The sequence below is a fragment of the Centropristis striata genome, chromosome 20, assembly GCF_030273125.1.
Source record: "Centropristis striata isolate RG_2023a ecotype Rhode Island chromosome 20, C.striata_1.0, whole genome shotgun sequence".
NCBI classification, from domain to species: Eukaryota; Metazoa; Chordata; class Actinopteri; order Perciformes; family Serranidae; genus Centropristis; species Centropristis striata.
This window is the reverse complement of record NC_081536.1, coordinates 24537738-24559625: the sequence shown is the minus strand read 5'-3', so window position 1 is coordinate 24559625 and position 21888 is coordinate 24537738. Positions and strand designations below refer to the sequence as shown.

The 21888-nt window shown below is 42.8% G+C and overlaps 1 protein-coding gene across 1 annotated transcript in view; it reads right to left on the bottom strand.

Annotated features, from left to right (window-relative positions):
- ttc27 (tetratricopeptide repeat domain 27) overlaps window positions 1-21888 on the bottom strand; it is a 67330-nt gene that overhangs the window by 37043 nt on the left and 8399 nt on the right. The window contains exons 5-9 of the mRNA XM_059359053.1: window positions 19559-19661; window positions 12846-13004; window positions 12542-12681; window positions 9567-9679; window positions 228-294 (exon numbers count right to left, since the gene is read on the bottom strand). Of these exons, the coding sequence (XP_059215036.1) occupies window positions 228-294; window positions 9567-9679; window positions 12542-12681; window positions 12846-13004; window positions 19559-19661 (582 nt within the window). The remainder of the gene's footprint in view (window positions 1-227; window positions 295-9566; window positions 9680-12541; window positions 12682-12845; window positions 13005-19558; window positions 19662-21888) is intronic.

The window sequence follows — 21888 nt, the reverse complement described above, 5'->3', positions numbered from 1 at the left end:
GCGTCTTGCCATGATAAACGTACCTAGAAAATTTCGTGTCTCTACGATATTCCTGTGCGGGGGGCTTAATTTTCTTGACTTTCAAGGGGGTGCTGTTGAGTCATTTTGCCACGCCCATTCCCGCACTTTCAGTGCTCGGTCCCCAATAATAAAAAAATAAATAATCATTCGAAATACAATAAGGACCTCGCAGGTCGTTGCCTGCTCGGGCCCTAACTATTACTTACACATGTGAAGGCCAGGAGTTCCTCTTCAGTCAGTTTGTGGACAGGGTTATTCTTCTGAAAATCAGTACTGCAAGACAACACACTCTGTCAACATTGCATACATTATGAAACAAGGCTACAGCTATATTAGCAGCTCTGTAAAGCTATGCTTTAAGCTAAAACCTAACATCCGGGTTGGTGAGCAACTTAAGTTTATATTTGTTATGTATTCCTGCTGTAAAGTTGGACATTTTAACATGGGTGTCAATCAGATTTGCTCCTTTCTGCAAAGAATCTATGTAATACCTTATAATGATTACTGTATTTTAAACCCCCATGTAACAGTGTTAAACAAATCAAATTGAGAATGAGTGTATATTTACAACAAAGATTATCAGCTTCTTTTGAAAAGTTTACCTGGTTCTTCTGAAGCATATCACACACAAAATCCCACTATATCCGTGAATTTCAAAGACCACTAGACAGCCTGCTATTTTGGGTTGCCATACAGTTGGACTTTTTATATAGGCTAACAATATGAACATGTGCTAACTTGAGGATATACACTACCAGTCAAAAGTTTGGACACATCTTCTCATTCAATAGTTCTTATTTATTTTTTATTATTTTCAACATTGAAAGTTTTTTTTTTTTTTTTTTTTTTTAAATCAGAGCTATAATGGAACTCCTATGGAATTATGTAGTAAACAAAAACGTGTCAAATCAACCAGAATATGTTTTATGTTTTTAGATTCTTTAGAGTAGCCACCTTTCGCCTCAAACACATTAAGAAGGCAAGAAATTCCACAAATTTACTCAAGGCAAATCTGTTAACTGAAAACCATCCAGGTGAGCAGCTACTGAATCTGATTGAGAGAATACGGAAAGTGTGTAAAACTGCCATCAAAGCAAAAGGTGACAATATAAACAAGCAGTACTGAACGGGCCCTCGCAGTCCACGCGTGTCGGGGCATGCTGCCGTCGGGGTGTGTGCGTTACAGGGGCCAGTCTTTACCACCCCTATGAATTTCACGACCTTAAGTGTTATGGTCTGGGCACAGTGGCACTTATTAAATTAAACTGCCGCCAGAGCGCCATCTGGGGGCTGATCAATAAAACCTTCAAGGGTTATCCTCAGGAGGGCATTGGCAATAAGTATTACAAGTTTGGTGTTAATCCGACCAACCGATTTGGAGATATAAAATACTTCAATTAAAAGAGCGCCACCCAGTGGTCATCGCCCAAAATTTTGCACAGAGCCTCAGGGGCTCATGGGGAAGTAGTAATCTGAGTTTCATGTCATTCAGAGACAACAATGTGGAGATATGCAACACTTCGTGTTTTGTGTTGATAATAGCGCCACCTGCAGGAAGTTATTTAATAACTTGAGTATTCTTTGGGTTATCAAAATTCTTTTAATAACTTTTTGTCATGAGGGTCCATGGATGCTGTGTGCAAAGTTTGGTGCGAAAACTCAAAAAAAAAAAACTCGGAAAATGTGCGTGGCCTATATCACGAGATTCGGCACAACTCAGTGAACGCGTGGATATAAGGTTTTTGAATGTGCGCTGAAGTATGTGGGAGTTATTAGCCCTTGAAATGTCCAAAAACGATGACAAGTGTGATATTCAAACCAAGATGGCGGACTTTCTGTTGGGTTTGAGGTATGGGTCCAAGAGGCTTTTTGGTGCGTCTCCACATGATTCATGTGTGTAGGGGGCGCTATGACTGTGTGTCAATATTGACACGTGGGTGTGTTCTTGACTGGACCCTAATCATGTGTGTGAAATTTGGGACGGATTGGACAATGTATGGTCAAGTTATACAGTCTCGTGTGTTATGGCGAGACGCCATATTTTGCCGCCATGGCACACCCACATAGTGTGACCATCGGTAAAGCTTTATAGAACTTTTGACCCCCAAGGCTTTGTGATGGTGCTGACCAAGTTTGAAGTCAATCGGGTGAAATCTGTAGGAGGAGTTCTTCAAAATATGCAACGTGGTCATTTTGTAAAAGGGGGCGTGGATAAAGCATAAGGGGCGGGGCTTTGTGAAATATTGTTATTTAGAAGTGTTAAGGGCTGGACTCTGATCAAGCATGAGAAGTTTGGATGAGATCGGACAAAGAATGGAGAAGTTATAACAATCTCGTGTTTGATGGCGAGACGCCATATTTTGCCGCCATGCCACGCCCACATAGTGTGACCGTCGGTAAAGATTTATACAACTTTTGATCCCAAAGGCCTTGTGATGCTACTGACCAAGTTTGAAGATAATTGGATGAAATCTGTAGGATAACACACGAGACAATATAACTTGACCATACATTGTCCAATCTGTCCCAAATTTCACACACGTGATTAGGGTCCAGCCCGGAACACACCTACGTGTCAATATTGACACACAATCATAGCGCCCCCTGCTGGCAACGGCAAGTAACATCTTTTACGCCTAGCCCCAGCAGCAGGTTTCACGTAGAGACACAAAATTTGGTACACACGTGTTTCATGTGGAGACGCACCAAAAAGCCTCTTGGACCCATACCTCAAACCCAACAGGAAGTCCGCCATCTTGGTTTGAATATCGCACTTGTCATCGTTTTTACCCATTTCAACGCCGCATACTTTAACGAACTCCTCCTACAGATTTCACCCAATTGACTTCAAACTTGGTCAGTACCATCACAAGGCCTTTGGGATCAAAAGTTATTGAAAGCTTTACCGCCGCTAACACTATGTGGCCGTGGCATGGCAGCAAAATATGGCGTCTCGCCAAAAAACAACAGATCTTTATAACTTTTACATACTTTGTCCCATCTGCTTCAAACTTCTCATGCTTCATCAGAGTCCAGCCCTCGACACTTCTAAATAACCATCTTTCATCAAGCCCCGCCCCTTATGCTTTATCCACACCCCCTTTCATAAAATGACTACCTTGCATACTTTACATAACTCCTCCAACAGATTTAATCCCATTGACGTCAAACTTGGTCAGTACCATCACAAGGCCTTGGGGAACACAACTTATCAACACCTTTACTGACCTTCACAATATGTGGCCGTGACATGGCGGCAAAATATGGCATCTCGCCATCTAACACCAGACTGGATAACTTGACCATACATTGTCCAATCTGTCCCAGATTTCTCACACGTGATGAGGGTCCAGCCCTGAACACACCCACATGTCAATATTGACACACAGTCATAGCGCCCCCCGCTGGCTACAGGAAGTCACAGGTTTTATACTTAGCCCTACCAGTAGGCTTCACGTACAGACACGAAAATTGGTACACACATGGATCATGTGGAGACGCACCAAAAAGCCTCTTGGACCCATACCTCAAACCAACAGGAACTCCGCCATCTTGGTTTGAATATCGCACAATTCATATATTTCACCCATTTCCACACTGCATACTTTAACGAACTCCTCCTACAGATTTCACCCCATTTACTGCAAAATTCAGCCCCTCGCACAGGAATGTCGTAGAGACACGAAATTTGGTACATGAATGTAACATGGGAAGACGCACCAAAAAGTCTCAAGAACCCATACCCTAAAACGTACAGGAAGTCAGCCATCTTGGATCGAAAATGGCGTTTCCTGCTGTTTTTGCCCATTTCCATGCTGCATACTTTAACAAACTCCTCCTACAGATTTCATCCAATTTTCTTCAGACTTGGTCAGTAGCCTCACAAGGCCTTTGAGATCAAAAGTTGTACAAATCTTTACCGCCGCTCACACTATGTGGGCGTGGCATGGCGGCAAAATATGGCGTCTCGCCATAAAACACGAGATTGTTATAACTTCTCCATTCTTTGTCCCATCGGGTCCAAACTTCTCATGCTTCATCAGAGTCCAGCCCTTAACACTTCCACATAACAATATTTCATAAAGCCCCGCCCCTTGTGCTTTATCCACGCCCCCTTTCACAAAATGACCACGTTGCGTACTTTACATAACTCTTCCGACAGATTTAATCCCATTGACTTCAAACTTGGTCAGTACCATCACAAGGGCTTTGGGATCAAAAGTTGTATAAATCTTTACCGACAGTCACACTATGTGGGTGTGGCATGGCGGCAAAATATGGCGTCCCGTACATTGTCCCATCTGTCCCAATTTTCTCACAGGTGATGAGGGTCCAGCCCTGAACACACCCACATGTAAATATTGACACACAGTCATAGCGCCCCCCGATGGCAACAGGAAGTAACAACTTTAACGCCTAGCCCCAGCAGTAGGTTTCACGTAGAGATACGAAATTTGGTACACACGTGCTTCATGTGGAGACGCACCAAAAAGCCCCTTGGACCAAGACCTCAAACACAACAGGAAGTCCGCCATCTTGGTTTGAATATCGCACAATTCATTGTTTTTACCCATTTCCACCTTGCATACTTTAACGAACTCCTCCTACAGATTTTACCCAATTGACTTCAAACTTGGTCAGTACCATCACAAGGCCTTTGGGATCAAAAGTTGTATAAATCTTTACCGACGGTCACACTATGTGGGCGTGGCATGGCGGCAAAATATGGCGTCTCGCCATAACACACGAGACTGTATAACTTGACCATACATTTTCCAATCTGTCCCAAATTTCACACACATGATTAGGGTCCAGCCCAGGACACACCCACGGGCCAATAGTGACACACAGTCATAGCGCCCCCTGCTGGCTACAGGAAGTATCATGTTTTACACCTACCACAAGCACAGTGGTAGGAGACACGCAATTTGGTACGCATAGGGACTGAGCCAACAGCGCTGCGTCCGATGTGCCCTCCCCTGACGGCGCCTCCCCCGACGGCTCCACTCTGCGAGGGCCCGTTCAGTACTGCGCGCAGTCCTAGTTATACTTTTTTTTTCCGAAAAATGAATCGCCTTTTTGAGTGCTTTATCATATTCAAAAACTCGCAATTTTTGGAATATACATAGATCTCCACTGAAATTTACGTATTCTAGTGGTGCAGGGAATGGGCGTGGCAAAATGACTCAACAGCGCCCCCTTGAAAGTCAAGAAAATTCAGCCACTCGCACAGGAATGTCGTACAGACACGAAATTTGGTACATACATGTATCCTGGCAAGACGCACCAAAAAGTCTCAAGAACCCACACCCAAAAATTTACAGGAAGTCGGCCATCTTGGATCGAAAATGGCGTTTCCTACTGTTTTTGTCCATTTCCAGGTTGCATACTTTAACAAACTCCTCCTACAGATTTTACCCAATTGACTTCAAACTTGGTCAGTACCATCACAAGGCCTTTGGGAACAAAAGTTGTATAAATCTTTACCGACAGTCACACTATGTGGGCGTGGCATGGCGGCAAAATATGGCGTCTCCCCATAAAACACGAGATCGTTAAAACTTCCACATACTTTGTCCCATCTGGTCCAAACTTGTCATGCTTCATCAGAGTCCAGCCCTTAACACTTCCACATAACAATATTTCATAAAGCCCCGCCCTTTATGCTTTATCCACGCCCCCTTTCACAAAATGACCACGTTGCGTACTTTACATAACTCTTCCGACAGATTTAATCCCATTGACTTCAAACTTGGTCAGTACCATCACAAGGGCTTTGGGATCAAAAGTTGTATAAATCTTTACCGACAGTCACACTATGTGGGTGTGGCATGGCGGCAAAATATGGCGTCTCGCCATAACACACGAGATTTGATAACTTGACCATACATTGTCCAATCTGTCCCAAATTTCACACACGTGATTAGGGTCTAGTTAGGGCCCGAGCAGGCAACGACCTGCGAGGTCCCTATTGTATTTCGAATGATTCTTTATTTTTATTTTTTTTATTTTATTTCTTCTTCCCAAATGATCGCATATTTCACTGCCTGAACATACCCCAAAACTCATGAAACTTTAAATATAAGTCACACCTGGTGAAAAATGTTATAATCTATTGTCATCCTGAATTTTCACCACTAGGTGGCGCTATAATAAAGGAAAGTGCGTTTGGGCTAATAACTCCCACATACTTCATCGTACATTCAAAAAACTTATATCCACGCGTTCACTGAGTAGTGCTGAATCTCTTGATATAAGCCACTCCCATTTTCGCCTAGAGTTTTTTTTCGAAAATTCGCGAAATGTCGTAAACCTACTTTTTCGAACTCCTCCTAGGCAATTTCATCGTTTTGCACCAAACTTTGCACACAGCATCTATGGACCCTCATGACAAAAAGTTATTAAAATAATTTTGATTACCCAAAGAATACTCAAGTTATTAAATAACAACTTCCTGCAGGTGGCGCTATTATCAACACAAAAAACAAAGTGTTGCATATCTCCACATGGGTGTGTCTGAATGACATGAACCTCAGGTTACTACTTCCCCATGAGCCCCTGAGGCTATCTACAAAATTTTGGGCGATGAACACTAGGTGGCGCTCTTTAAATTGAAGTATTTTATATCTCCAAATCGGTTGGTCAGATTAACACCACCTTGGTATACTTATTTTCAATGCCCTCCTGAGGATAACCCTTGAAGATTTTATTTATCGGCCCCTAGGTGGCGCTCTGGTGGCAGTTTAATTTAATGAGTGCCACTGTGCCCAGACCATAAGACTTAAGGCAATGAAATTCATAGGGGTGGTATAGACTGGCCCCTGTAACGCACGCACCCTGACGGCAGCATGCCCCGACACGCGTGTATTGCGAGGGCCTTTTCAGTACTGCGCGCAGTCCTAGTTAGGTTCGAGCAGGCAACGACCTGCGAGGTCCCTATTGTATTTCGAATGATTCTTTATTATTTTTATTCTTAGCCCCAAATGATCGCATATTTCACTGCCTGAACATACCCCAAAACTCATGAAACTTTAAATATAAGTCACACCTGGCGAAAAATTTTATAATCTATTGTCATCCTGAATTTTCACCACTAGATGGCGCTATAATAAAGGAAAGTGCGTTTTGGCTAATAACTCCCACATACTTTATCGCACATTCAAAAAACCTATATCCACGCGTTCACTGAGTTGTGCTGAATTTTGTGATATAAGCCACTCCCATTTTCGCCTACCGTTTTTTTTTCGCAAATTTTTCTTCGCAAATTCGCGAAATGTCGCAAACCTACTTTTTCTAACTCCTCCTAGGCAATTTCATTGTTTTGCACCAAACTTTGCCCACAGCATCTATGGACCCTCATGACATAAAGTTATTAAAAGAATTTTGATTACCCAAACAATACTCAAGTTATTAAATAACAACTTCCTGCAGGTGGCGCTATTATCAACACAAAACACAAAGTGTTGCATATCTCCACATTGGTGTGTCTGAATGACATGAAACTCAGGTTACTAGGTTACTACTCAGGTTGATCGGTCCCTAGGTGGCGCTCTGGCGGCAGTTTAATTTAATGAGTGCCACTGTGCCCACACCACAAGACTTAAGGCAATGAAATTCATAGGGGTGGTATAGACTGGCCCCTGTAACGCACAAACCCCGACTGCAGCATGCCCCGACACGCGTGTACTGCGAGGGCCCGTTCAGTACTGCGCCCAGTCCTAGTAATATAACTCAGATTACACATTTTTCAGTTTTACTGAAATAAGGGCGATGCAAAAATGAGTAAACCCCACTGAAAGTCTCTGGAGCAAAGCTACATTTTAGACTACAAATGTCTAATTTAACAATAATCGACCCCAGGTGAGTCTAATTATTCATTACACAGGTGTCCAGCAGACAGTTGACTATAAAAGGGTGTTACTTTAATAAAACCCCTTTCCATTTCATGTTGTTAGCAATGGCACCACATGGAAGAGAAATGTCTCAAGATCTGAGAAGGAAAATAATTTATTTTCACCGCAAAGGTGAAGGCTACAAGAAGATAAGCAAAGCTTTACTTATCAGTCAGAATACTACAGCAAAAGTGGTACAAACATGTAAAAAAGATGGAACTGCAACCATCTCACAGAGACGTCCAGGCCGTCCACAGAAGTTAACACCTCGACAGCAGCGTCTTCTGATGAGAAGGGTCGAAGAAAATCGGCATGCAAGTTCATTGCAGTTATCTAAGGAAGTAGAAAGCCAAACTGGGGTGACTGTTTCTTGTTACACAATACGCCGTACACTGCAGAGGAATGGCATGCATGGGTGCTGTCCACGAAAGAAGCCTCTCTTAAAGCCCAGCCACAAAAAAGCCTGCGTAGAGTTTGCCAGGGCCATGCTGACAAAGATGAAGACTACTGGGACTCTGTACTCTGGAGTGATGAGACCAAGATAAATGTTTTTGGAACTGATGGCTTCAAAACTGTATGGTGTCGCAAAGGTGAGGATTACAAAGAAAAATGCATGGTGCCTACAGTGAAACATGGTGGTGGCAGTGTCCTTATGTGGAGTTGCATGAGTGCTGTTGGTGTCGGGGAGCTGCATTTCATTGATGGCATCATGAATTCACTGATATATTGCTCTATACTGAAAGAGAAGATGCTACCATCACTCCGTGCCCTTGGTCGTCGTGCACTTTTCCAACATGACAATGATCCTAAACACACATCTAAGGCCACTGTTGGATTTCCGAAGAAGAACAGGGTGAAAGTGATTCAGTGGCCAAGTATGTCTCCTGATCTGAACCCAGTTGAACACCTATGGGGAATTCTGAAGAGACAAGTTGAGCATCACTCTCCATCCAGCATCCAGTCTCTAAAAGAGGCCATTCTTGAGGAATGGAAAAAGATTGATGGAGCAAAATGTTGGCAACTTGTTCATTCCATGCCTAGAAGACTTGGTGCTGTCATTAAAAATCATGGAGGGCATACAAAGTACTAGATGTAATAGTTTTTGTTGTGGGGTGTACTCATTTTTGTATCGCCCTTATTTCAGTAAAACTGAAAAATGTGTAATAAGTTATATAAGTTATATTATTAACCTTACTTTCATGTTATGAGTTAAACAGATGTTATATTAAACTTGGTCTTGTCAACATTTTGGAAATTGTACTTGTGTTCATTGAGATATTGTTTAAAATGTTACTTTTCAAAGGGGGTGTACTCATTTATGCTGAGCACTGTAAAACCAATTTTTTTTTTAACACTTTTTCTTTTATTCTGCATAAATCCATGTGTCGTCTTTCATAGTATGTCTTCAGTATTAATGTTCAATATTGAAAATAATAAAAATAAAATAAAAACATTGAATGAGAAGGTGTGTCCAAACTTTCGACTGGTAGTGTAAGTTACTTATATCCTCAAGTTGTTGTAAGATCACTTAAAGCTTTTCTAGAAGTTCAGGTTACTGAACTGGTAGATCATCATGATATACAAGCACTCTCCTAAAACTTGGATCAACTTCAGCACTGCAGAAAGAGTGCTGAACTTCAGCAGATGACTTACCAGATGCCCAAGATGACGGCCTGCTCCTCAGCACTAAGGTCAGGCAGCTCATACTGATCGGGCTCTTCTAAGTTGATTTTATTCAGCACGGTGTCGTCACTCAGACTGCAGTCCTGTAAAGACATGGAAACACTTGCATGCTGCAGCCATAAATCATGGCACATGAAAACACCTAAGAGCAGCAAGTATGTACAATTCAGCTTCTTAAGTGCAATTTTTTTAACGTAAGAATCCTTGGCTTTTTTACTTTTAAACTTTTTTTTATTCTTTTATTTTCTTTTTTAACCCCAACTCTGTTTTTAGATTGAGTTTGTATTACCATTTTATTGTTTTCATTGTTTTTATTTATAACTAAATTTGTGTATGATTTTTATGTATTTTAATAACTGTACAGCACTTTGCTCAACTGAGGTTGTTTTTTAATGTGCTCTATAAATAAACTTTGAAAGCTTCTGAAGTCTTACCTTTTCTTATGTTTGGCATTTCATTAAGTATTAAGTCCTTTTTATTAGTTCACATTTGAATTCTGCTTAGCAGAAAATAGGCCATAAATGACGTCCTTGACAAATCTTCATTAATCTTGATGGATACATCCAGCACATGCTCTGGGGGCAGTATTAACCAAAAGATTATGTGCCATATTGATTGGTGCATGTGGGCATGGAGTGTTGAGCATTATATGCTATGTAATGCCTTTCCTCAAATTGATGTGGGGGCGAACAAGCTAGTTACACAAAACTTGGTGCCATAAGTGCAAATTATGTTTTTATGCTTCCTATTCCATGTGATCAGAATCAGCTTGCAGATAGCATTCCAACTCCTGATAACTGGGAGAGCAGCGTGTCAATTTGTTCAAGTTATCAATATGTTATACAAAATAGAGTGTTACAATTTACTTAAATTGACGCTTTTATCAATCATTCTTTTTTTCTATTATTGTCAACATATGCCAGTATAACTTTGAGTTTTCTATCTTCAATCTCCTGAGTTTACTGTTAAATTTATTTCTATTAGCACTTCACGCTTTCATCAATGCTCTATCCCTTAAAAAGCAATTTTTTAAACTTTACTGAACAAAAAGGGGGCAACTATCATCTAGTCAAGCACAGTGTTGTCAGTTGAAGTAATTTATATTTATTTATTTTCTATACACCTGCCATTTAAAATACAGAAAGCAAGGTTTTAGCACACATTTAAAAGAGCAGTTCCATAGCTGCCACAGTCTTTAAATGGACACATCGACACTCTCCATAATGGTATTTGATCCAGTTCAAGTTTTTTTGGCAATACACATTTTCCAATATGTTCATCCATGTCCCTTTCATCTGTTATAACAGATTCCTCTCTTTCTTTGGTAAGCACATTCAGGTAGCTAATATCAATAAAGAGGTCAAGGTTAGCTTGTGTTAGATCGTTAAACATACCAAGATTAGAGTACATGGATGAAAGTAAAATTTTTATTTGTGCTACAGCCAAGTCACATGCAGTGTGTGAAACATGTTCCAGGTTACTTGACACCTGCTTAAGAAAAACTAATGCATAAGAATTCAGCACCAAATGTCGATAATGTTTTACAGGAGGAGGATTTTTTTAAACAGCTCTTCTATTGCATCTATTGCATTTTTTTTTGTCTTTTCAATGTATTTATTTTTTTGCAAAGCTTGTCATTACTCTCTAAAATAATCAAGCATCTACGTAACTTTGCATTACATGTTCTTATTATTTCTAGTAAACCTTTTATATATGAGAAAATATAAATAAAAAATACATCAACAAACAGCCCCAGGATTAAATAACAATGGGTGCAAATCTCTATAGTGCTTTGTCTTATTAAAACAATTAACAACAAACAGAACAAGCATCAAACAAACAACACCAACTTAGCGATCTCTGTTTGTTTACAACAAGCACCGGACACTCTGCACAATTAGTGATGCCGGTTAATTTACTATCACAATGTTTATGATCAGCGGAGACGCTGTGCATAATTAGCCATGCTGCTTTTTTTTTGCAACAGTTGCTCCCGTGTTTAATCAGTCACGTATGTGATCACGGTCGAAACCTTCCGGAGTCTCTTAAATCCCTCTCGAGCCATTTTTGTAATGGAGACATGCAGAGTGAGTGGCCATTTAATAGGGCGTTGCCTGAGACTTTCCCAGCTGCCACTCTTCCCCCTAAAGGAAACACAGCTATTGATCTCATCAGTGGCCTCTGTGAACTCCAAATGACAGAAATCCATTGTAGCGAAGGAGAATTTTAATCAATTAGAGTACCTACTCCTGTACGATGTGATGTTATGTGCGCCAAGTCTTTGTCATAGTTAAGTATTTCTTTGTATGAATACACAAGCATCAGAACAGACCATTTTTGTGCACACTTATCCCCAATTATGCCTACCACTGAGCGGTTTAAGATCATCCATGGAGGAGTCTAGTTGTTTTTGTACAGCCTTGGTGCTACTGCTTTAATGGAGATCAGCACTATTTGAGTTAAGTCCTCAGTACCAAAGTCGGCCAGAATTTAATTATGATAATTTCATCCTTATCACTTGTCTTGTAGCGATTCTGCCCCAGCCAGAGGGTTGTTGTCTGAACGCAGAAGAAGAATTCCAAGACACAAATGAATACAATAAAACCCTATAACAAAAAGCACCAATTAATCCATGATGCCCTTCCCTCTTCAAAATCTGTTTCAGTTTCACTCTAAAATTATCCCAGTCATGATCAAGTTGGAGTTTCCCTTCCCCAGAAGGGAAAAGGTTCTTAGTTTTACATAAAGACCCCTTACAGTTGCCATTGGTTGCTCCACAGGTTACTAAGCCTGAAACTCTGAGTGGAACCACAGGGTCACTGAGTGAAGGTTTGTTAAAGCAGAGCTCAGTGGTGAATCATTTATACGGTAAAATGTTTTCAGTGGTAAATGAGGTATCAAAAAACACCAAGTTAGAAGGAAAACAACAGAATAATAGTTAATACCTTGGGCAGGATGTCCTGAGGTGTGGGGGTGGGACTTGCCTCATCACACATCTGGCCAGGTTGGTCCTGCTTTCTCTTGACTTCAAGGACAAGCTGAGCCAAGTACTTTTGCTGAAAATGGGTCCGTTTGCCAAGAGCACCTTCATTGACCAGATACAATCACCTGTTATCGTCAATCGAGGTATCACTTGGGCTCAATCAATATGTGCTGAGGATCATGACCAGGTATGGCAGCATCCTCTTATGTATTTTCAATAAGTCCCTCAATTATACTTCAAGAGCAGATAATGCTTTACTTACGTACCAGTCAGATTGATAATCAGCCCTGAGAGCTCCTGGGCCTTCTTGATGTGTTCCTTGGCTGGCTGATAATCATAGTAGGTCAGACTAGTGTAGACACACTCCAAGTGGAAATGGATAGCCAGGTTTCTATGCTCTGACAGCAGAGCCTGGCATTTCAGCACTGTGAAAGAGAAAAGAAAATATAGTTTTTCTTTTCATCAGTAACCACAATCAAAACAGAAGAAAAATTCAGTTTTTATAATTGAGATAAGGAAACAGAGCATCATGTGCAGAGGGTGAACATTGCTATCAGTATGAAACAGCCAGTGAGTGATTCTCATGAACATGGTACAGCTTACAGCAAAAATCCTTATTGTATTTCGAATGATTATTAGGGACCGAGCACTAACGGTGCGAGGACTCTATTGTAATTAGTCCGTCTATTATTATTATTTTTCCGGGTAATCAATCACCTTTTTGGGGCCTCTCATATTCAAAAACTCACCATTTTTGGAATATACGTCAATCTCCTGTGAAATTTACGTATTCTGGTATTCGCGGGAATGGACCTTGCAAAATGACTCACTAGCGCCCCCTTGAAATTTTCAAAAGAGCCTCACAATATAGGATTTTTTCACCTAGACACACGAAATTTGGTACATATGTGTAACAAGGGAAGACGCACCAAAAAGTCTGAAGAACCCATACCCGAAAACGAACAGGAAGTCGGCCAGCTTGGATTGAATTAACATTAAAATTTACACATATTTTAATTCAAACAATTCTATCATTACTGCAACATCCATCCATCCATCCATTTTCCTACGCTTATCCAGGGCCGGGTCGCGGGGGCAGCAAGCTAAGCAGGGCATTCCAGACGTCCCTCTCCCCAGCCACAACGTCCAGCTCCTCCTGGGGGACCCCGAGGCGTTCCCAGGCCAAGAGAGAAATGTAATCCCTCCACCATGTTCTGGGTCTTCCCCGGGGCCTCCTACCAGTTGGACGTGCCCTGAACACCTCCTTACCAGATGCCCAAACCACCTCAGCTGACTCCTTTCGACATGAAGGAGCAGCGTCTCTACTACGAGCTCCCTCCGAATGTCTGAGCTCCTCACCCTATCTCTAAGGCTGAGCCCAGCCACCCTACGGAGGAAACTCATTTCAGCGCTTGTATCTGCGATCTTGCTCTTTCGGTCACTACCCAAAGTTCATGACCATAGGTGAGGGTTGGAACATAGATGGACCGGTAAATCGAGAGCTTTGCCTTCCGGCTCAGCTCCTTCTTCACCACGACGGTCCAGTACAACAGCCGCATCACTGCCGACGCCGCACCAAACCGCCTGTCCATCTCACGCTCCGCTCTACCCTCACTCGTGAACAAGACCCCGAGATTCTTGAACTCCTTAGCTTGAGGCAGTACCTCTCTCCCCACCCAGAGGGGGCAGTCCGCCGTTTTCTGGCAGAGAACCATGGCCTCAGACTTGGAGGTGCTGACTCTCATCCCAACCGCTTCGCACTCGGATGCAAACCGCCCCAACGAGTGCTGGAGGTTTGACGTTGTGCCGAGTATGCGGACACAGCTCTCACTTTGGTTATATAGGGGCCGGATAGCTTGTAGCAACAAGCCCGGTACCCCATACTCCCGCAGTACCCCCCACAAGACTCCCCGGAGGACACGGTCATAGGCCTTCTCCAAGTCCACAAAACACATGTAGACTGGATAAGCAAACTCCCTTGACCCCTCCAGAAGTCTCGCAAGGGTAAAGAGCTGGTCCGTTGTTCCACGGCCAGGAGCCTCCTTTCCAGCACCCTGGAGTAGACTTTTCCGGGGAGGCTGAGAAGTGGGATTCCACGGTAATTGGAACACACCCTCCGGTCCCCCTTTTTAAAAATGGGAACCACCACCCCGGTCTGCCACTCCACTGGCACTGTCCCAGACCTCCACGCGACACTGAAGAGGCGTGTCAACCATGACAGCCCAACAGTGTCCAGAGCCTTCAGCATCTCAGGGCGAATCTCATCCAACCCTGGCGCCTTGTCGCTGGGTAGCTTTTTGACTACCTCAGCGACCTCTGCCAGGGATATTGATGAGTCTTCCCCTGTGTCTTCAGACTCTGCGTCCTCCACAGAGGACGTGTTGGCTGGATTAAGGAGTTCCTCAAAGTGCTCTATCCATCGCCTGACGACATCCACAGGTCGGGTCAGCAGGTCTCCGCCCCCGTGAGCACAGCTTGGGCCAAGCCCTGTTTTCCCTTCCTGAGTCGCCCAATGGTTTTCCAGAACCTCTTTGAGGCCGACCGAAAGTCCTCCTCCATGTCCTCCCCGAATTCCTCCCATGCCCGAGTTTTTGCTTCAGCGACTGCCGCAGCTGCAGCCCTTCTGGCCGAACGGTACCTGTCTGCTGCTTCCGGAGACCCCCCAGCCAGCCAAGACTGAAAGGCCTCCTTCTTCAGCTTGACGGCCTCCCTCACCGCTGGTGTCCACCAGCGGGTTCTTGGGTTGCCGCCACGACAAGCACCGACGGCCTTCAGGCCACAGCTCCTACCAGCCACAATTGAGGCTTTGAACATGGCCCATTCGGACTCCATGTCCCCAGCCTCGCCCTGGATGTTGGAGAAATTCTTTCTGTGAGTTGAAGACCCTGCAGACAGGGGCCTCCACTAGACGTTCCCAGTTCACCCTCACTACACGTTTGGGTTTGCCAGGTCTGTCCAGCAGCCTCCCCCGCCACCTGATCCAACTCACCACCAGGTGGTGATCAGTTGACAGCTCTGCTCCTCTCTTCACCCGAGTGTCCAGAACATCCGGCCGCAGATCTGATGATACGATAATGAAATCAATCATCGATCTTTGGCCTAGAGTGCTCTGGTACCAGGTATACTTATGAGCAACTCTATGTTCGAACATGGTGTTCGTTATGGACAATCCGTGACCAGCACAGAAGTCCAATAACAAAACACCACTCGGGTTCAGATCGGGCAGGCCGTTCCTCCCAATCACCCCCCTCCAGGTACGATCATCGTTACCCTCGTGAGCGTTGAAGTCTCCCAGAAGAACTATAGAGTCTTCCAGGACACCACCCAGAGACTCCAAGAAGGCCGGGTACTCCGAACTGCTATTCGGTGCATAGGCACAGACAACAGTCAGAGACCTTCTCCTCGCGACTTGCAGCCGCAAGGAGGTGACCCTCTCGTTCCTCAGGGAGAACTCCAACACAGCGGCGCTCAGCCGGGGGCTTGTGAGTATCCCCACACCCGCCCGGCGCCTCTCACCCTGGGCAACTCCGGAAAAGGAGAGAGTCCAGCCTCTCTCCAGGAGTTTGGTTCCAGAGCCCCGCTATGTGTGGAGGTGAGCCCAACTATTTCTAGTTGGTAACGCTCCACCACCCGCACAAGCTCGGGCTCCTTCCCCGCCAGCGCGGTGACGTTCCACGTCCCCAGAGCTAGCTGCTGGAGCCGAGGGTCAGCACGCCCACGTACCCACCTTCGCCTGCTGCCCGACTCACACTGCACCCGACCCCTATGCCCTACTCTGCGGGGGGTGGGCCCACAGGTCGGTGGATCATGTAGCTTCTTCCGGCTGAGCCCGGTGGGGCCCCATGGACAAAAGCCCGGCCACCAGACGCTCGCCTGCGTGCTCCCCTCCCGGTTCTGGCTCCAGGAGGGGGCCCCGGTTTACCCGTGCCGGGCGAGGTACGCTGATCTTCTTACCGTAACATCTAACCATTATTTCTCATCAATTTTCATTCAGATTTAGTTTTTTATACATTGTTAAAAAACATTGTATGTGATTATATTCTGTTAATTTATCCATTTTTAAACAAATGTAGAATTATTTTTATAAAGTTTATTAAATATGTATTGTATACAAGTGTGGGGAAACCATGACATTTTTATCTGGATGCATTACAGCAATGAATTTGTGAATCAAAAATATGTCAAAAAATATAGAAAAAATTATTTTAGCTCAAAACAATGAATTGTGCCTTATTGTGGCTATATTGTTCATTCATATAAAAGTTAAATATATTTAGTTTAATAAAGTGTGTCTTTATAATCTTCACAGACATAACTTAGACTTGCTTCATGAGAATTACCCCAGTAAAATAAAGACGCATTCTCTAATTTTATTTTAGTACTTTCCAAAACATTTGGAATTTAAATCATATATCAATTAATTAAAAATATATAGCTAAAACTAAGAAAAACAAGTATATTCTGTTTAGAATATTTGTCATCATTTGTCTGCCAATTTACTGAAAGTTTTTTTTTAATTTAATTTGTCGATTGTCATACAGGCAGGGTCAGGGTCAATATGCAGGTTGCTGTCCAGCATCATTCTCTGTAGTACCAACTGTCTGCTACTATATTCTCTCATCCCAATTTCATTTCCCCTTTACTAATGTGTTTTTTTGGCATATCATGTCAAACAACTATCTCTTCGTCTAGCACAGTCACTACTCACACTACTGACACATTATTGGCAGCTAGGGATGGGTACCTTTCACATTTGAACCGATATGGTACCGATACCCGGTACCTGGGAATTGGTATCGGTACTCAACGGTACCAATTTTCGGTACTTTTGCGTTTGTTTATGTGGTAATAAATGTTAATTTGTTTAATAATAAAATCTAAATTTTTCAATTCAACATATTTATTTCTCAAAATATAAACTTATATCAAAACAACTTATAACTTATTTATATCAAAACAATATAACATCCAGGACGAGCAGTGCTTTATTGTTGAGTGAACGTGCATTTTGTAACATGAAGGTTGCAGTGTTATCAAAGGATGCCGGAACAGAGGTTGGGAGGTGGATGATGCTGTCAACACAGAGGAGCACTCTCAGGTGGCAAGTGCACGGACAAAAAAAAAAAAAAGTTGCAAGTGCACGTGTGATTTGTTGTGATGACGTGGTAGCTGTGCAGCGGAGCACCGGTCAGACAGTATTGTGGGCATGGCATGGTTGGAATAAACAAAGTTGAGTCGGACTGCTCTGTGCACATATCGAGGATGACGCAGGAGTCCGAGGGATTTAATTTCAGTGAGGCAGTTTGGAGTAAAGTGGCAGGTAATATTCCTGAGTTGAAGAGCGGAGTATTAGCGGAGGACCAGAGATGCAGCAGCTAGCTGCTAGCTGTTAATGACTGGTCTACAGAAGAATGGAGAGAGCAAACTGTAGTAAGGAAGGTCCAATCTGGAGGCAGACGAAGGCCAAGCCCGGGTAGAGACATTGGAGAGATAGCAGCTGGCGGCTAGCAGGCCTAGACCGGGCTGTTCGTCTCTGCGCCGGGGTGGAAGAGGGCAACAGCTAGTGGCCGCGGTGAGCAGAGAGGACCAGACGAGTAGGTAAATAAAAAAATAAAAAATAGTGCGATCGTCAGCACACTTGTTAATCAAAGACGTCAAATGAAAACAGGTTGAAATCAATTATCAGTTTAAAGTTAACTCTGTTTAGGTACCGAAACATGGTACCGTTTGATTTTACATGAATCGGTACTCGACGGAATTCCGTCGGTACTACCGAGGACCGATTCGGTCGGTACCTATAAAAGTACCGAATTCGGTACCCATCCCTATTGGCAGCTGTGGCCCGAATTAATATTTTTGAACAATGTCGAGTGTTCTAACAAGGAATCTTTTCCTACTTTCATCTGCTGATTTCTAAAAGGAGATTTTGATTTTTTTGCAAGATGAATGTCCTCTTTTTAGTCTTTGTTAAAAAAAAACAATATAACATTTGGTAACTCTCACCACATTTACATATTAAGCATGACATTTGGTGAAAATTGGAAAATGTACAGTTGATTTAAAAAACAACTTCCTGTTTTATGCAAAAAGTTAATCTAAAGATATTTTCTAGTTTATTTAACTATGTTGTGGGAGTGCTTCAACCCAGGAATGGAAGGACCACCTTAATCAGTGGATCAGATAACGTACACAAGAATATTTAGGTAATAACTGACTAACATTACAATATTGGAAAACTTATTTTGGCCACCTAAATAAAGGCTTGTTTGAAAAAATCTAAATCAGTTTAAGTGTAAGAAAGGTTTAAATAAAATCAGGTGGATAGCACTGCCAAGTTCTGTAAGAGAAGTTTGTTAAAGCATACTGCAATTGATGACTTTTTGGTCTGTCTCCACGTTGTATGCCTACCAAAATTCATCAATTTACATGACATTTAAGACATTTATGACATTTAAGAGTGGGAGCCTTGACTTTGAAAATTGTTAGGGGAAGCTATTCAGTCAATTTGTCACCCTCAAGACCTAGCCCCTCCAACAGGCTGGCCATTAGGCATATGCCTAGCAAATTTCATTAATCTAGGTCAGGGGTCAGCAACCTTTTCCATGAAAAGAGACATTTTTGGCCAAAAAACAGAAAGAAAAATCCCTCTGGAGCCGCCTCTTTGAGCCTTAAAATGAAAGTAATTTGCTAATTTCTCGCTGCAAATCAAGCAAATCACTCATCGTGAAGCACTGGTAGTGAATGTAAACGAATATGTCTTTTCTTTTGTAGCTATTTTGGGAAAAAGTTCTTGTTTCTTGTCTATAGGATATAAGTTTGTCAAAGCAACAGGGAGCCACTGCAGATGGCCTGAAGAGCCACATGTGGCTCTGGAGCCTCAGGTTGCCTAGCCCTGATCTATGTGAAACGTTGCGAACTGTGGCTTCTGTATACAGTACACTGGTAGTACAGGGATGTCCACATTATAATGTTTATATACCTTTGTCAATGCTGCTGTGGGCCAAGTTTTGGAGCTGCTGAGAACAGGCCTCCAGGATTTGCTGGTGTAGGCAGATGTAGCGCAGAGTCCAGCAGGGCAGCAGCTAAAAGAGTAAAGAGAAAGAAGAGGAAAAAAATAATTTAAATGAGAATTCATTATGAACATAATGGGAAAAGCAAGCAAAAACTGGGATATTAAATTCCAACATTTTCATCAGTCAGTCTGATGCCTCGATATCTATCAGCTAATGTTTGATACAATGTTATTTTCACCTATTGTATTTGGATATTTATGCATACTGTGGTCCCTATATTGTATTGGAATTGCATAAATTGGGTATCAGTTTTGTTTTTGGTGTTTTTCATATGTGATGGTGTTATCCCCATAGTAGCCATTTCACTGCAGTGTGAGCAATTCTTAAAACTCACTGTATAGACTGACCGGTTATGACCTCTAGGAAAATCCATTTTTGGGTTTCCTATGCCTCAAACTGGAGCACTATTTAGTGGTCTCATAGTTAAAATGTGTGTTAAGATGGCTAATTATCAAAAATAATTAAGCTGCAAGCAGTGATGAATGGGCCCAGGAACCAGGTTCGTCTGACAATGTGTGCATTCATGTGTTTGCCTTGCAGTTGAGCTTAAATAAACATGGTGAACCTGAGAGAAGTTGTTAAGTGGTCTCTTCAGTCTCCTGAGACTTTTTACCAGGTAAATTCTAAACTTAATGCTCTTTTGTAAATATTCAGTCTTATCTAAATGTATGTGGTGACTAATATGCATTTATAGATGATACAAAGGAGTTCTCAGTCAGACATGAAATATTGTCGGGTCATTTCAGTTTTATTCTCTAAAAAAATACACTTACATAACATTATACATCACACTCCAAATCGGCATTCAACATGCAAACGATGTTGCGGTTATCAATAAATGCAGCTTTTGAAGGTTCACAGTAAATTGGAATAACATTGTGTAATGCTGCGGCATTACATCATTTTTTACAGTACATTATATTTGGTTTTCATATTAAATAGGTATATCATAAAATGGAAATGTGTTAACACATAAAAACATCCAGAGTTGCCGACTAGAGCTAAGTGATGACCATGCATTGAAAACAGCCAACTCCATTTTGGGTCTGACCACAACACAAAGTGACAGGGAGAAAAAGAAATGTCTTGCAGCTATGCAAGTGCTATTGTTCCTCTGACATCAACACCCACGACCCCTTATTCCCTCCTGTTCAGCACCGAGACAATAAACCATGTTAAAACCTTATTTGTGTGTCAGGGAGGATATCTCCTCCTGCCTCATTTCCACTGCAAGATGCTCCCATCCCCTAGACTAGCTAACACCAGACTAATCTCAAATGAGATCTAGTCTGGGAACCAGCCGTTCATTTCTCCGTGGAGGAGGTGTGGTTTACGATCCTCTGGAGCCGTTTATTGGGCGCTTAGAATGTCGATCAAAAGCGTCTGTAGGTAGCTTTTAGCCAATCGTATCAGTTATACCAGATGACGTATGTAGAGCAACAGAAATGGATGTTTGTTGTGTGTGTGTCTGTGAGAGAGTGTTGCTTGCTGCTTTGCTTCTCCATTCCTCGCTTTCTGCAAGATTATTCATTTTCACGCTTTATTCCCCCTCATGTCATTCAGCCACACACATCCACTGATTTTATGGGCAATAAACAAGCTGCTGCGGGTCTCTCGGCGGCTCCGCTGTCCCGTTACGGTAGCGGGGCTATTAGCGCCGCTACCGTTACGCCGGTGATTAGCGCCGCTAGCGGCTAAAGTCCCGCTACCGTAACGCCGGTGATCTCGCTACGAGCCGGGGGACAGTGGAGCCGCCGAGAGACCCGCAGCAGCTTGTTTATTGCCAGACTGTCTGGAGGTTCGAAATGAAATTCGAGCGCGCAAGGCAGTATGGGTATACCCAGGCTACCCATCCCCTACTGCACGGCTACATGGAGGTTAAATTGTTTGTCTCGCTGAATCAATAACCTCCAAGACACACACATTCACTAACTAAGCACGTTCACATATATATTCATCATTTCAGGGTACACATATACACCTCTCTTCTGGCTGGTAGAGCTTGTCCTTCTCTTTTCGTGCTTATCATTGTGCAATGGGCAAACTGCCAGAGGGCAGGTCTAGTTGGGAGAAATAAGGTTGGTCAGATTAGATGAGTCTGGCAATTGTGTATCAATGGCTGCTCCAAGACTGTGCTGTTTGTCTCATTGGGTCTTCCCCTTTTAAGACGCTCTTTCCGATCTGATCAGAGGTCCCATGGATATGTAGCATGAGATATGGGAGAAGTCTGGCAAGA